Source organism: Perca flavescens, chromosome 22, assembly GCF_004354835.1.
Source record: "Perca flavescens isolate YP-PL-M2 chromosome 22, PFLA_1.0, whole genome shotgun sequence".
In the NCBI taxonomy this organism is placed as follows: domain Eukaryota; kingdom Metazoa; phylum Chordata; class Actinopteri; order Perciformes; family Percidae; genus Perca; species Perca flavescens.
Window position 1 is genome coordinate 15,176,329 of NC_041352.1, and position 13,235 is coordinate 15,189,563.

The 13,235-nt window shown below is 44.1% G+C and overlaps 3 protein-coding genes across 4 annotated transcripts; 2 read left to right on the top strand and 1 right to left on the bottom strand.

Annotated features, from left to right (window-relative positions):
• Positions 1-57: 57 nt before the first annotated feature.
• rpl21 (ribosomal protein L21) lies at positions 58-3,948 on the bottom strand. Of its 2 annotated transcripts, none has more exons than XM_028569953.1 (6): positions 3,845-3,948; positions 3,010-3,088; positions 2,806-2,867; positions 1,712-1,824; positions 329-479; positions 58-183 (listed from the first exon to the last, which is right to left on the bottom strand). In XM_028569953.1, the coding sequence occupies exons 2-6, from the start codon at positions 3,074-3,076 to the stop codon at positions 94-96; spliced, it is 483 nt and encodes a 160-aa protein (XP_028425754.1). In that variant the 5' UTR covers positions 3,077-3,088; positions 3,845-3,948; the 3' UTR covers positions 58-93. The 2 variants fall into 2 exon arrangements, with proteins under 2 accessions (XP_028425754.1, XP_028425755.1); XM_028569954.1 differs by lacking the exon at positions 3,845-3,948 and adding an exon at positions 3,470-3,557.
• A 305-nt stretch (positions 3,949-4,253) lies between these two features.
• usp12a (ubiquitin specific peptidase 12a) lies at positions 4,254-10,017 on the top strand. Its single transcript, XM_028569863.1, has 9 exons — positions 4,254-4,586; positions 5,649-5,729; positions 5,828-6,041; positions 6,263-6,498; positions 7,269-7,345; positions 7,654-7,737; positions 7,831-8,028; positions 8,951-9,029; positions 9,124-10,017. The coding sequence occupies exons 1-9, from the start codon at positions 4,539-4,541 to the stop codon at positions 9,223-9,225; spliced, it is 1,119 nt and encodes a 372-aa protein (XP_028425664.1). The 5' UTR covers positions 4,254-4,538; the 3' UTR covers positions 9,226-10,017.
• A 1,931-nt stretch (positions 10,018-11,948) lies between these two features.
• gpr12 (G protein-coupled receptor 12) lies at positions 11,949-12,974 on the top strand. The gene has a single exon (XM_028569978.1). The coding sequence runs from the start codon at positions 11,949-11,951 to the stop codon at positions 12,972-12,974; it is 1,026 nt and encodes a 341-aa protein (XP_028425779.1).
• The last annotated feature ends 261 nt before the right edge of the window (positions 12,975-13,235 follow it).

The following is a 13,235-nucleotide window of genomic DNA, read 5'->3' on the forward strand; positions in this document are numbered from 1 at the left end:
GATGGCACATCATTACACTTATAATTCAAATGTGTGAACAGATAACATCACGAGCAGTGTGTGTACAAATATTTTTTAATTTTGGTGAGCACTTTATGCCATGAACTCGTAGGGGATGGGCTCCAGCAGCTGTGGCTCATTTTTCTTGGTGCTGACGAAGTGAGCATCACGAGGAGGAGCAGGCTGTAAAGAGGAGAATTTAAGATAATCAAATAAGAAGCAAAAGCGACCAATTAATTCACCATAGTCTAAAGCATACAATTGGAATATTTTCTAAATGGTTTTAATTTGATGTACAATAAATGTGACAGTAAAAAATAATTTGTACCTGTCGCTTCAGTTCCACCCAGCTGCCCTTCTGCTTGGCCTCCATCTTCTTGGCCTCGTTTGCCTTGACCCGCTGCAGGAAACTGTCCCTGCTCTTTGAGTGCTTGACATGCTCAATACGCACGTTAATCCTCTTGGCCAGGATCTTGCCCCTGTGAGAGCCAAAAACATGAATGAGTTTATATCAAACAGGAAAAAAAAAAGAAATACTTGACAGGTAGCTTTAGCTCAAAATTCAAAGTAAAGCGGTTTCAATATCTGCACTTCTTTGCTGTCTCCTCAATACAGCCCCAGGTCAAACACGAGTTTTAATGGGGTGTTTAAGGATGAAATACTTTTCCCAACGTGAATGACCACTGAGGACATGAACAATCCTGGTGGCAAAGTGAAGATGGGGTCACATTCCTCCTTCTAGATGAAGTCTGAGCAAGTACACACCAAAGATTTAATCTAGGGTTTATGTCAAAATTGAAAGGACTTAAACGTGCACTCATCAAAACATTTTAATGTGATAGGTCCCCCAGGAAATTTTGAGAGTCCAAGACTTCATTTCCTGCATTCAGATAACTTTTTTAGGCATAAATTTATGATTGAAAATGTCATGTCAAGAAAAGAAAAAAAATTCAGTAACTTGAGGTCAGAGGGAATTTTTTTTCCCCAGTTTATCCCGCCCCTCGGATTGAGCCCTGTCAATGGTGAGTTCCCAGACCCAACATCTTGATGTGGGTCTGGCTTGTCCGGTTAATGCGGCTTGCATCAGGTGTTAAAACCAACTGTACCAAAACACAGAAATGTTCTACTATTTAAGGAGACTACGAGACGTTTCGATAGGTTATGAAACTTTCAATTAAATACTAATAGACGGCAGCGCAGCCAGCCACGCAGACAGACTGCGGTCAGAGCTCCGCGCCCGTCAGCAGTGGCTTCTCGCTGCGCCGCTGGTCCCGTGGTGCTGCATGGTCACAGGCTGACTGCAAATTGAGATCCCATGAGCGCTATACAGTGACACTGTCAGATCCAAATCAGCCGCATGTGTATATACCAGCTTTGGATGAAAGGTGCTGGCTGCTGAAAATCAGAATGTTTTGGCACTAGTGATTTTCCTTTAAACCTTTCTCTATGCAGGAAAAACCCTACATTGGCCTACGCAACCCCCGTCAGGTTCATGACGACACAACTGGTATCTGAGTCAATGGGTTCAACAACTGGGAACTGGTCAACGAATCAAACTGACTCCCTTCACCATCCTGTGTGCACTTAGAATGGAACGTTTTAAATAACTGATTAGTGTGAGGGAGTTAAGTCCTTTGGTGTGTACCAGTCCAAAATTACACAGGCGTACACATTTAAATATGTCACAAAATAAATACTGCTTCCTACTTACTTGACCTGCTTGTTGACAATAATGCCGACAGCATGTTGGGTTACGTTGTAGACACGTCCTGTCTTGCCATGGTAGCATTTGTGAGGCATACCTCTCTGAATGGTACCTGTGCCCTAAAAAGAAATCACATATAACAATGTATTTAGCAACAACTAAGTCCCCTTGTTATCATTAGTCACCACTGCATGGAACCAACAAGTTCCACTGAGTTTAGGTGAAGCCATCCCAATAACACAGGGCTCAACAAACTTTGAGGCACTTGTCCTTTGGACAAGTACATATACGTTTCACTGGTCCATGCACAAAAGTCACTTGTCCAGGTAAAGATTTATCATTTTATAATTTATTTTTGTTGCGTTTTGCTAATGCAGGACTTTTCTACAATTTCCCTTTCTACCCGGCAGAGGCCGATTTTCCAAGGGATCCTTTAAAAAGGTGTAGCTACTTTAAAGTTGAATATTAGGTGATATTTAACTATGTACAGTTAACAAATGTTGCTAATGCTTGCTAGGTACACAGCTGCCGACGATAGCATCACTTACTTGTCAGCCAAGTTTTTTTTGTAGTGTGGTAGGGGAAGACTCATCCCTGATTGGCTTGCCCTGACATTCTTACCCTAACCAATCCCACTCCTCTTGCCTAAACCTAACCAACCAGAGCAGGCAACTCCAGTACTAGAACTGAGTACTAGCCATTCAGGGATGAGCTCCCTAATGAATGTGTGTGTAGAGAATGTCTTCCCCTACCATCCTGCCAAAAAAAAAAAAAGTTCCACTTGTCCCAGACAAGCCTTAATATCGAGCCCTGAAACATCTCCCATTCAGAGCATTACTGTGCACCTTTCCCAAATCCTTGTCTGCTCAACATTTGGTTTATTTTCATCCAGATAAATCATTGTAATGTCACATTTTAAAGCACATTTCACTGCAGCCTCTTAAAACTTCTGGAAGATGACTTAAGATATAGTAGACAACCTAAGCATAAGATTAAAATTCCTGTAAATATGAAATTAGTATTGTATGGCCTAAATGTACCATGCAGTTTAACTTACTAATCAACCAAGAACAAAAGCCAACAAACATGCTATGCCTTACCTTGATGTCAACAATGTCACCTTTCCTGTAGATGCGCATGTATGTGGACAGGGGAATTGGGCCTGTAAAGTAAATGCAACCAATTAATTCATGTTATTTTGTAAATATTTGACAGTGGCTCTAAAAGCCACACGACAATAAAAAGAGGATTGCAGTCAAAGTGTGGTCCGATATAAAAAGCTAACCTTTAAAATGTGTACTCACCATGCTTGCGGAATGGCCTGCTGAACATGTACCTGGTCCCCCTCCTCTTGCCTCTGGTGTTCGTCATGATGCCTGATTACTAAGAGAAAATATAACGTTACTTGTTAAAATTAGTCATGGTAGTCTAAAGATTTTCTCCAAACATTTTTATATCTGTTTAATGGGCAGAAAATGGCACGTCAATAAAGTTTATCCATCCTAAAATATTTGTATTTCAATAAACTACATGATAAAAAGCACGATTTGACCGCAATAACAGCCCACAAACGCCAACATAGACCCAAGTTAACTTAGCTGCCACACAGACTAAACATGAGCGCAATGTGTTTAACAGGTGATCCAAGTGAATGACAAAAATGTCCAAGTTTATCCGTATTACACGCACATAATGGATATTTTTGATCAAATTGAGTCAACACAATATAACAATGCTGGTGATTACACGAGAAGATATGCTTACGTAAAGGCTAGCCACAACATGCATGTCTAGCACAGGTACCACTACGTTAGGCAACACCGTATCTGCAATATTACGGTCGAATTTCTTCGAAAAGCCCGTGTTAAGCTTTATTACAGCGGGTGCAACACGGTGTTGAAGGAAAATACTGTTTCCTCTAACGTTAAACGTTTCTCTGCCTGTAAGGCCCACATGGAGAGCCACGCTGCTGGTCCTGCTCACATTAAACGGAAAATAGCACGCAATTTAACGTTTTTTCAGGCTTAACCACGACACTTATACATAAGGGGAAACCTGCTGTGCATATATGAATATACTTATGTACGACTAATACGATAATAAAGTCAAAAATAAAATTTAAAACGGAGAGGATCTTACCCCCGGTGTCTACAAGATGGCGGGTACGGCGGAAAGAGAGATAAAAAGACCCCAAACTCCGCCTTGTGAACATTGTGAATTACAATTGAGGCAGGCCGCGATATTGCCTGAACCAAATTAATGTGACGCTAAAGGATTGAAAAGCGTGTTCAGCAGATCCTAAGTCAGCTCACTCACAAATAACAATCCCGTACAACGTACGGTAACTGGTCCTAGGTCAGTTGTGATCTATAACGTTTCTGCGATTTTAAAGGTAAAACATATGACGCGGCTGCTAAAATGCAATTGTTGTGAAAATATACATAAAATAATAATAAAAATATTAATAATACTATATAAAACAATTCGTTATCGTTCATAGCTATTTATTATACGCATGCGCAAAACTTCAGCAAGGCTAACCTTTTTTGATGAAATAGTATCTTTATCAATGATTTTGACATTATTTGATTTGACTTCGATAACTGAGCTATAAGAATGTCCCAATGTGTGACACGCAGCGATCAGCTGTACCAACCATTACACAGTCATTACGTGAAGGCGGAAACAACAAGCAGTGCATTATCTCGTTTTCTTGAGCTGTTGGACCTTTCGTCGCGAGCTCAGCAGCAGTATAATCGCCTGCTTTTCCTCACGAGGGGAGCCAGCCCAATCTTGTCAGCGCGCGGCGGTGGTTGAAGATGGCGCTAGCCGAATGGAAATCCTAATGACAGTTTCCAAATTTGCCTCTTTTTGTACCATGGTAAGTGCACGGCAGTCTCATACTGACATTAATCGGGCCACAGGTTGATAAGGAAACCGCGGTCGCACTCTTATTGGCTTTTAAACCGTGTAATTATAAATAAAAACAGTTAATTCTGGTGTCCGTGCTAGCCAAGCAGTTTTCCGACCATAGCAAAGCCAACGGACACCCACTGCCTTCTCCGCCCTGGTCTTTTAGCTAACGACAGTAACGTCAGATGGACATTCTTTAGTATTGACTCTTTTTTTTTTTCAACTCGTACGTTGGCGATTTAGTCGGTTACCATGTATCACATAGCTACTCTTTGAGCACAGTGCACCTGCTGCAGCTGAGATTCACAGCTAACTAACCTAGCTATGTTAAGGTAGCTAGCGTTAAAGCTAAACCAGTGTTACATCTTGCGAACAGCTGGATAATAGATGGCTTCAGACTGGGAGACGATTCATCTGCAGTATGCTTAGAGAAACTGTGATAAAAAGCTAAGTTGACGTGTTGGCCTTTACTACCAGACATTATTAACGCAGGCAATGACGACATGGTTTAACATTAGCTGCGCAGTTGTGGACCCGCTCCAGGTCCATGTCCACTTTGCAGTTTGCTGCTGTCAACATATTGCATCGTACTCATTAACCCTTACCAAATCATAGCCGCTGCCGAGTCCTGTGCTGACTTCAAAAACATTTGCGTTTGAATATTTTCTATTCTAACATATGTAATTATTTCATCTCAGCCGAGTTTTACATTTAAACCATTTTCTGGATGAGTGTAATCACTAGCTAGGGACAGCCTAACTTTAATGTCCGTTAAAGATGATGTGTTTAGCTCTAGTGGCATAGAAGGGCAGAGTGGAAGTGGAAGGGAAAATGCCTAGCCTTGGACCCTTTAGTTTTCATTGTTTTCTGTGCAACAAATTACCTTGGAAATGCCAAGTTGCTACCTTGTAATTATTTGTCAATTAATTACTAATTCAGTAGTGGTGTTGGGGTGTTTTGTCATCATTCTTTTCAAAATTATAGCTGAACTTAAAATATGTCCGTTTTTTTTGGCTTTGTGCATTTACAGGGCGCCAATGCCTCTGCTCTGGAGAAAGAGATTGGATCTGAGCAGTTTCCGGTCAATGAGCACTACTTTGGCCTGGTCAATGTAAGTAATTGGTGCACTGTGCAGATTCAGTGTTTTGTGTACACCTTTACCTGACTGGTACTCCCACTGATTTGACTGCATTCCATCATTGATTTTAGTTTGGAAACACCTGCTACTGCAACTCGGTGCTGCAGGCTCTGTACTTCTGCCGGCCGTTTCGGGAGAAGATCTTGGCGTACCGCAGTCAGCCTCGGCGGAAGGAGAACCTGCTCACCTGCCTGGCTGACCTGTTTCACAGTATTGCCAACCAGAAGAGAAAAGTGGGTGTCATACCACCCAAGAAGTTCATCACACGGCTTCGCAAAGAGAATGGTGAGAGGAAACTGATAAACTTAGGGGGATTAATGTGTTCTAAAGGAGCTATAGGAGAGTGTCCTCACTTTAAAAACTGCTAAATTTCCTTATCCTTTTGTTTTCCCTAATTGGCTGCTGACTCCCAGAGAGCTTGAAAACAGCATAAGATCCTGAAGTACCTGCCGAACATGTAGTATAGCTGAATTGGAACTCTAAAGTCTCTGTACTTTCTTCCTCAGAGCTGTTTGACAATTACATGCAGCAGGATGCCCATGAGTTTCTGAACTATCTGCTCAACACCATCGCTGATCTGCTTCAGGAGGAGAGGAAGCAGGACAAGACCAACGGCCGCCTTGCCAATGGCACATTGGACTCTCAGAACAACAACAGCAATGCCACGCCCGCTCCCACTTGGGTCCATGAGATTTTCCAAGGCACTCTGACCAATGAGACACGGTGCCTCACCTGTGAAACGGTAAGATTTCTCTCTGCTGTTTTCATACGAGGAGGAAGTTTAAGTGGCTTACACAAAATGTCTACTACCGTGTGGCAGCCGAGTCTTGTTTAAAGGTCCCATGACATGGTGCTCTTTGGATGCTTTTATTTAGACCTTAGTGGTCCCCTAATACTGTATCTGAAGTCTCTTTCCCGAAATTCAGCCTTGGTGCAGAATTACAGCCACTAGAGCCAGTCCCACAATGAGCTTTCCTTAGTATGTGCCATTTCTGTGTCTGTAGCTATTGAGGAGGAGAGAGGGGGGGCAAGGTGGACGGTGGGGGTGTGGCCTTGACCAACTGCCACTTTCCTTGTTTGAAAGCCATGATGTCTCTCTTTCATGGGTGGGCCAAATTCTCTGGGCGGGCAAAGCAGAGAAAGGGGAGGTAACCTTTCCCCTTATGACATCATAAAGGGAAGATTCCAGATCGGCCCATCTGAGCTTTCATTTTCTCAAAGGCAGAGCAGGATACCCAGGGCTCGGTTTACACCTATCACCATTTCTAGCCACTGGGGGACCATAGGCAGGCTGGGGGAAACGCATATTAATGTTAAAAAACCTCATAAAGTGAAATTTTCATGCCATGGGACCTTTTAAACAATGTTTTAGGTAAATACAATTAGAATTGCATACACTTTTATTTTTTATTGCCATATGGCTACAGCCCTATATTATTATATTCCAAACTGAGTATTGAAGTTCTAGTATTTGAGTTTAGTTGCGTTTAGCGATGTGATTTTTCTCTTCAGATAAGCAGCAAAGATGAGGACTTTCTGGACCTTTCTGTGGATGTAGAACAGAATACCTCCATCACACACTGCCTCAGGTAAAGTTAATGGCATGTAGAAGCAAAGCTGAAGCAGGATCAGTAGTTGATTGACAGAAAATGAATCCGCAATTATGATAAATACCGAAGATTGTTGGTTTTATTTTTTAAGCAAAAATGCAAAACATTTGATGGTTCCAGCTTCTCAAAAGTGCTACCTTTCTTCATCTAACATTATAATGAACATAATTACTTTGGGTTTTGGACTGTTGGTTGGACAAAAAAACTCAGTTTAGAAATTGAATCATTCGTTTGTAGATGTGAACAGGTTGTACGTTGACTGTTTCTCTCTTTGTGGCTCCTCTCAGAGGTTTCAGTAACACAGAGACACTGTGCAGTGAGTACAAATACTACTGTGAAGAATGTAGAAGCAAGCAGGAGGCACACAAGAGGTCCGTATACAAGTTAATTCTTGAACGTGTGCTTTTTAGGTGTGTGGTTGGTATTTAGATATAGTGTCTGACTCTGTAATATTTGTGATGTAGGATGCGTGTTAAGAAGCTGCCAATGATCTTGGCTTTGCACCTGAAGCGCTTCAAGTACATGGAGCAGCTGCAGCGCTACACCAAGCTGTCCTATCGCGTCGTCTTCCCTCTGGAGCTCCGCCTCTTCAACACTTCCGGGGACGCCACCAATCCTGAGAGGCTCTACGACCTGGTTGCCGTGGTGGTGCATTGTGGGAGGTGTGTAGGTGATCACACAGCTGGAATACAACATCTTTTATATCTGTCTCCACAGCAACCAGAGACAGGCAGACAAATCATTATTCTAATATTAAAATGCATTTGAAGCCATTAGCACAAGAATAAAGGTACATTAGAATCTAAATCACAGCTAGCAGGGGACAACGCAGGCCCTCATCCATCATGTTCAGCTCAGTGCCGGTTTTGACCCAGTGTGAGTGGAAGTTTGTCGGTCTGTGTCAGAGAGCATGCTGAAACAGACTCCAGCCCTTCATGACTCTAAATGTATTAAAGAAAGCATGTTAAATTTATATGGAGTTGAGCAAGTGAGTTGGGGAATTTTACAGATTAAGTTGTCTTTTCTTCTCCCTTTTGAGCTTTACTCCCATTTAAGCTCCCTTTTGCAGGATTATTTTCAGAGCAGAGAGACGTATCATGAAATTGATGTCATGATTTTAGGGCATATATCATCTGGGATTTCGGTTACCATGATGTCATGATAGTGCTTAAATGATAGTGTACTGAAAATTGCTTCAAATGAGTGAAATTAACAAATGTCTCCCATTTTTGGCCAACATTGGTGCCTAATTTATCATGCTGTTGCTGTCACGCCACAGGAATTGTTTGTTAATGCCTTCATGTTGGAAAATCAAATAGAAGTCCAGTGAAGTTGTAAGCTAATTTTAATAAACGCAATACAGAGTTAATTTTTCAAATTGATGTTTTGGTCCATTGTTTCATGCTTACATATTACTAATTATTTTTTCAGTGCATATTAATCACGACTGAAAACACTTATTTAACAATCTTTTAATATTAGATTTTTGTCAACACTACACAGCTCCAGTCAGATTCAGTGAGTCCGATATTAAGACCATAGAGGCTAAAGTTTACTATAATACAGTGTTCTATTTCTTTTTAGTGGTCCAAACAGGGGTCACTACATTGCCATTGTGAAAAGTCATGACTTCTGGTTGCTGTTTGATGATGATATTGTAGAGGTAAGCGAGTTCATTTTTATATACGTTTTGATTTAGTATTCACAGTACTTTTATTTTGCTAACCCTGCTGTGTGCCGTCTTTCTGTTCTTGTAGAAAATTGATGCACAGGCCATAGAAGAATTCTACGGTCTCACTTCTGAAATCTCCAAGAACTCTGAGTCGGGCTACATCCTCTTTTACCAGTCCAGAGACTAAATGTGGAGCAGAGTGTTTCGCCACAGAAACCAGGAGAAATGCTCTGTTCCCTCTTAATGAGGAGCGGCGGACCATAAACGCACCATAGCAGCCCGCATGGTGTCCCACCTGCCGGCACAGCTGTATTTCATACTTGTGCTTTTACGCACTCAGCTCTGCAGCTCAGCCGTGGAAGTTCCCCCTACATACCAGCTGTCCCTCCTTGCCCCCATCATCCACTTCACTCTGACTGGACGCTGCTGCTGTCGTGACAATTAGACGATGATGAATGAAAATAGTGTCAAGATTGTTTTTAAAAAAAAAAAAAAAAAAAAAAAAAAAGACATTGAATGAGGGTTGTACAGATATTGGTTGGTTGTATGAGTGGCGTATTAGGTTTTCGTTGGCTGTGGGGTTGAATGGGTATTTAATAATTCATCTGATGTAACATTGGCCTGGTGTCTTCACCCCCCACACTGTTATTCTGCACTGGGATTTACTGTGGAGTGGATCATGTTTTTGATCATTGTCATGGATGTAAAGGAGGATGGGTGGGGGGGGTGCCCCCTTTATAGGGCACAATGGGTTGTGTATTTCTACAGTGTACAGAATGGTATTTGTATAAATATTACAAGAAGATAATATTATCATTGGAAATTGTTAGAGCTTAAGAAAATGTATTAACACTATGGTGCACTTTTGATACCGTTTTGTAGGTGTTGGCAAGTTTAATGTGAGGGTTTGCTTGAAAAGACCTGTTATAAAGCGATAATTTTCCGTTTTAAAGAAAAAGAAATAAAGCCAGTAAGATTGCGGCAGGGTGTGCTCTCTTTTCTGTGCCCCACAGGTAGGAACCATAGACTGTAATATTATACAGTCTATGGTAGGCACTGATGACTCATAGGAGCTCAACGTTGCCCCTTAGCGGTGTTACCTGAAACAGGAGCTATTTTGAATCCATTCAGATCCAAAAGCCAGGTGCTTTGGAAAAACGCCCACGGACATACAACATAATGCTTGGTCAGCCAAATGCGCACATCAACCAGTCACCCGTCAGTTGCTCATCAGTAGAGGTGTCTCGTAGTCAGTGCTGCAAGGATGGAGAGAAGATGGAGGACAGGGGAGAGGGAGGAAGGGAGGGGAGGAGGTTGCTGTTAATAGAACAGACCGGACCAGAATAGCAGGGCGTCGCAGAAGAAAAGCGAGTGTCTGCATCCAGCATCTTCATATCTGAAACTCGAGTCAGGCAACACAAAATCACTGAAACGAACAGCTGTAAGTCTTTTGCAAGTGCAGTTTGTTTAAGTCGGCCGGGCCGGAATAAGCTTTATTAGGAAAGGGACAAATGTTGCAACATATAGTCATGCCTGAAATAAGGCATGTTTGACTGTTAGAATAAGCTACTACAGGCATGTGAAAAGATACCTGGTCCTGGACCCCCAAACACACACACACACACACACCTGTCTTTGTCCTTGTCCTTGAGACAGCACGGACCACCAGGCATTTAGCTCTTTAACGGGGTTAAACCGGTCTCTGGTGGTCTGGTCCATTTGGGACTCCTCCTTTATCATCGATCCCCTCCTCCCCTCCACACACACACACACCTCACTCTCTTCCGCCGCTGCTCCCTGCACAGCCGCAGTCCTCGGCGATGCGCCGTTAACGGCAGACCCGCTCCGCGCTCTTTTCTTCTCCTCGCATCATCCTCGCTTCCAGGCAGAGAAGACCAGCAGCATCCCCGTCCCCGGGCTGCGTCTCTGTCCGCCGGCGCTGCGCCATCCTTATCAATAACATGGACATAGAAGGCTGTCGTTCTTCCATCTAGACGGGAAGTCTCACTTTACAGAGTCAAGGTAGGCTGGGTTGGAATGGGATTATTGAGCATCCTTGACATGCATGAAAAATGCAGCCTGTTTTTTTTCCCCTCTATAGCATCCTTCTGCTGACGTGGAGTAGCCGCTGTGTTCCTCTGATGCAAGGTGCATAGAGGGTAAAGCAGCACCATATGGCCACCAGTGTGAGATGCATGTATGGCGTTACAGGCTATATGTTTCCGTGACGGGTGCGGTATCTTCTTCTATGGAAAGCGGCACTTTGTCCCTGACAGCGGCGTAAATTATTACCGATTCCAGTTTATCGATACCTGTTAAAAAATGTGGCCTGGGAATTGCTGCAAAGCCTGCTTTGCTTTTCTATTAACCTCTTTCATTTCCCTTGTACATATATAAAAGGCTATCGCTCTTAGGTCTACCCTAGAGGCCTCTGTTACAATAGCCTGAACGGGTTTTATTCCCAGAGGAAAATACATGACCTGTTAACTGTCTGTGCCGGCTAAAATGGACATTTCCATTGCAGCACAGTGTTTCAGTATTTAAAAAGAGAGAACCAGAATGAAAGAGACTAGTTTTAGTGTAGCTCATGGTTTTCGTTCCAAGTTCTCTTGCATAATGTGCGTTCACAGGCCCACAAGGTAGGCTGAAAAAATAATCTTGACAATTTATGTTGTGGAATGAGGGACTCTGGTGTCCTAAAAACAACACAAACCCAGTGGCGTGCACAAAGGTGTGGGCAGGAGGGAATCTCTTTAGCCTTACAATTTTTAGTAAAAATATGAACCAAAAACACGTAATAAAGACAAGTTATTTATGGTCCTCCTTGTCCCTGGTTAGAGCTTTTTTTTTTATTACACCTGGACATCATAACAGTGTGTTTGTTTGTGTCAATTTCAGACGGGGGCCACAATGAGTGAAGAGCCGCCGGTCACCCCCAGCTGGCTGACCCCTGACCCCACGGCATGGGCCAGCGGAGGCGGGGGGCCGATGGACAACAGCACCAGCTTGGGGACGTTCCCTCCAGACTCCCTTCCGCCCAGCCAGCTGCCCCTGCTGATCAACCCCTGGGACATTGTGCTGTGTTCATCGGGGACTCTGATAGCCTGTGAGAACGCCCTGGTGGTGCTGGTGATCTGGCAGAACCCGGCACTCAGAGCTCCCATGTTCCTGCTTATTGGCAGCCTGGCGCTGGCCGACCTACTGGCCGGCCTGGGCCTGGTGCTTCACTTCACCTGTGCCTATTTGCTTCAGTCCGACTCGGCCCAGTTGCTGACCGTGGGCCTGGTGGTGGCCTCCTTCTCCGCCTCCGTCTTCAGCCTGCTGGCCATCACTATTGACCGCTACCTGTCGCTGTACTACGCCCTCACCTATAACTCCGAGCGGACAGCGGCCTTCACCTACACCATGCTGGTGCTGCTGTGGGGCCTCTCCCTGTGTCTGGGCCTGCTGCCCATCACAGGGGTCAACTGCCTGGCAGAGGAGGCTACATGCAGCGTGGTTCGGCCACTCACAAAGAACAACATTGCCGTGCTGTCCGTCTCCTTCCTTCTGCTCTTCGGCCTCATGCTGCAACTCTATGTCCAGATCTGCAAGATTGTGATGCGCCACGCTCACCAAATCGCCCTCCAGCACCACTTCCTGGCTGCCTCACCCCACTACGTCACAACACGGAAGGGCGTGTCCACGCTGGCCATCATCCTGGGTACCTTTGCTGCCTGCTGGATGCCATTTACTGTCTACTCTCTCATTGCTGACTACACCTACCCTCCACTCTACACCTACGCCACGCTGGTGCCTGCCACCTACAACTCTGTCATCAACCCGGTCATCTACGCCTTCAGGAACCAGGAGATCCAGAAGGCGCTGTGGCTGGTGTGCTGCGGCTGTGTGCCTGCCAGCATGGCCCAGCGTGCACGTACCCCTAGTGACGTCTGACCAAGCAGACCAATGTGGGAAGAGAGAGGTGCCCTAAGTCAGCTTTGCTCCTTACTGGATGTGTCTGGTGTATAATAGAGCAGCAGCAAGGGAGGTCAGGGGAAGTGGCAGAGGGTTGTGGCTTCAGTTCTGGCTGGAGATGTTACTGGCAGTGCCAGTTGTGTTAGTTATCCACTGCCCACCTGGATGGATGACGTTTTTTTTTTTTTTTTTTCTGTTACACTCACCATAGTGCGCGGACGGCATCCCGCCCCCTCCCGT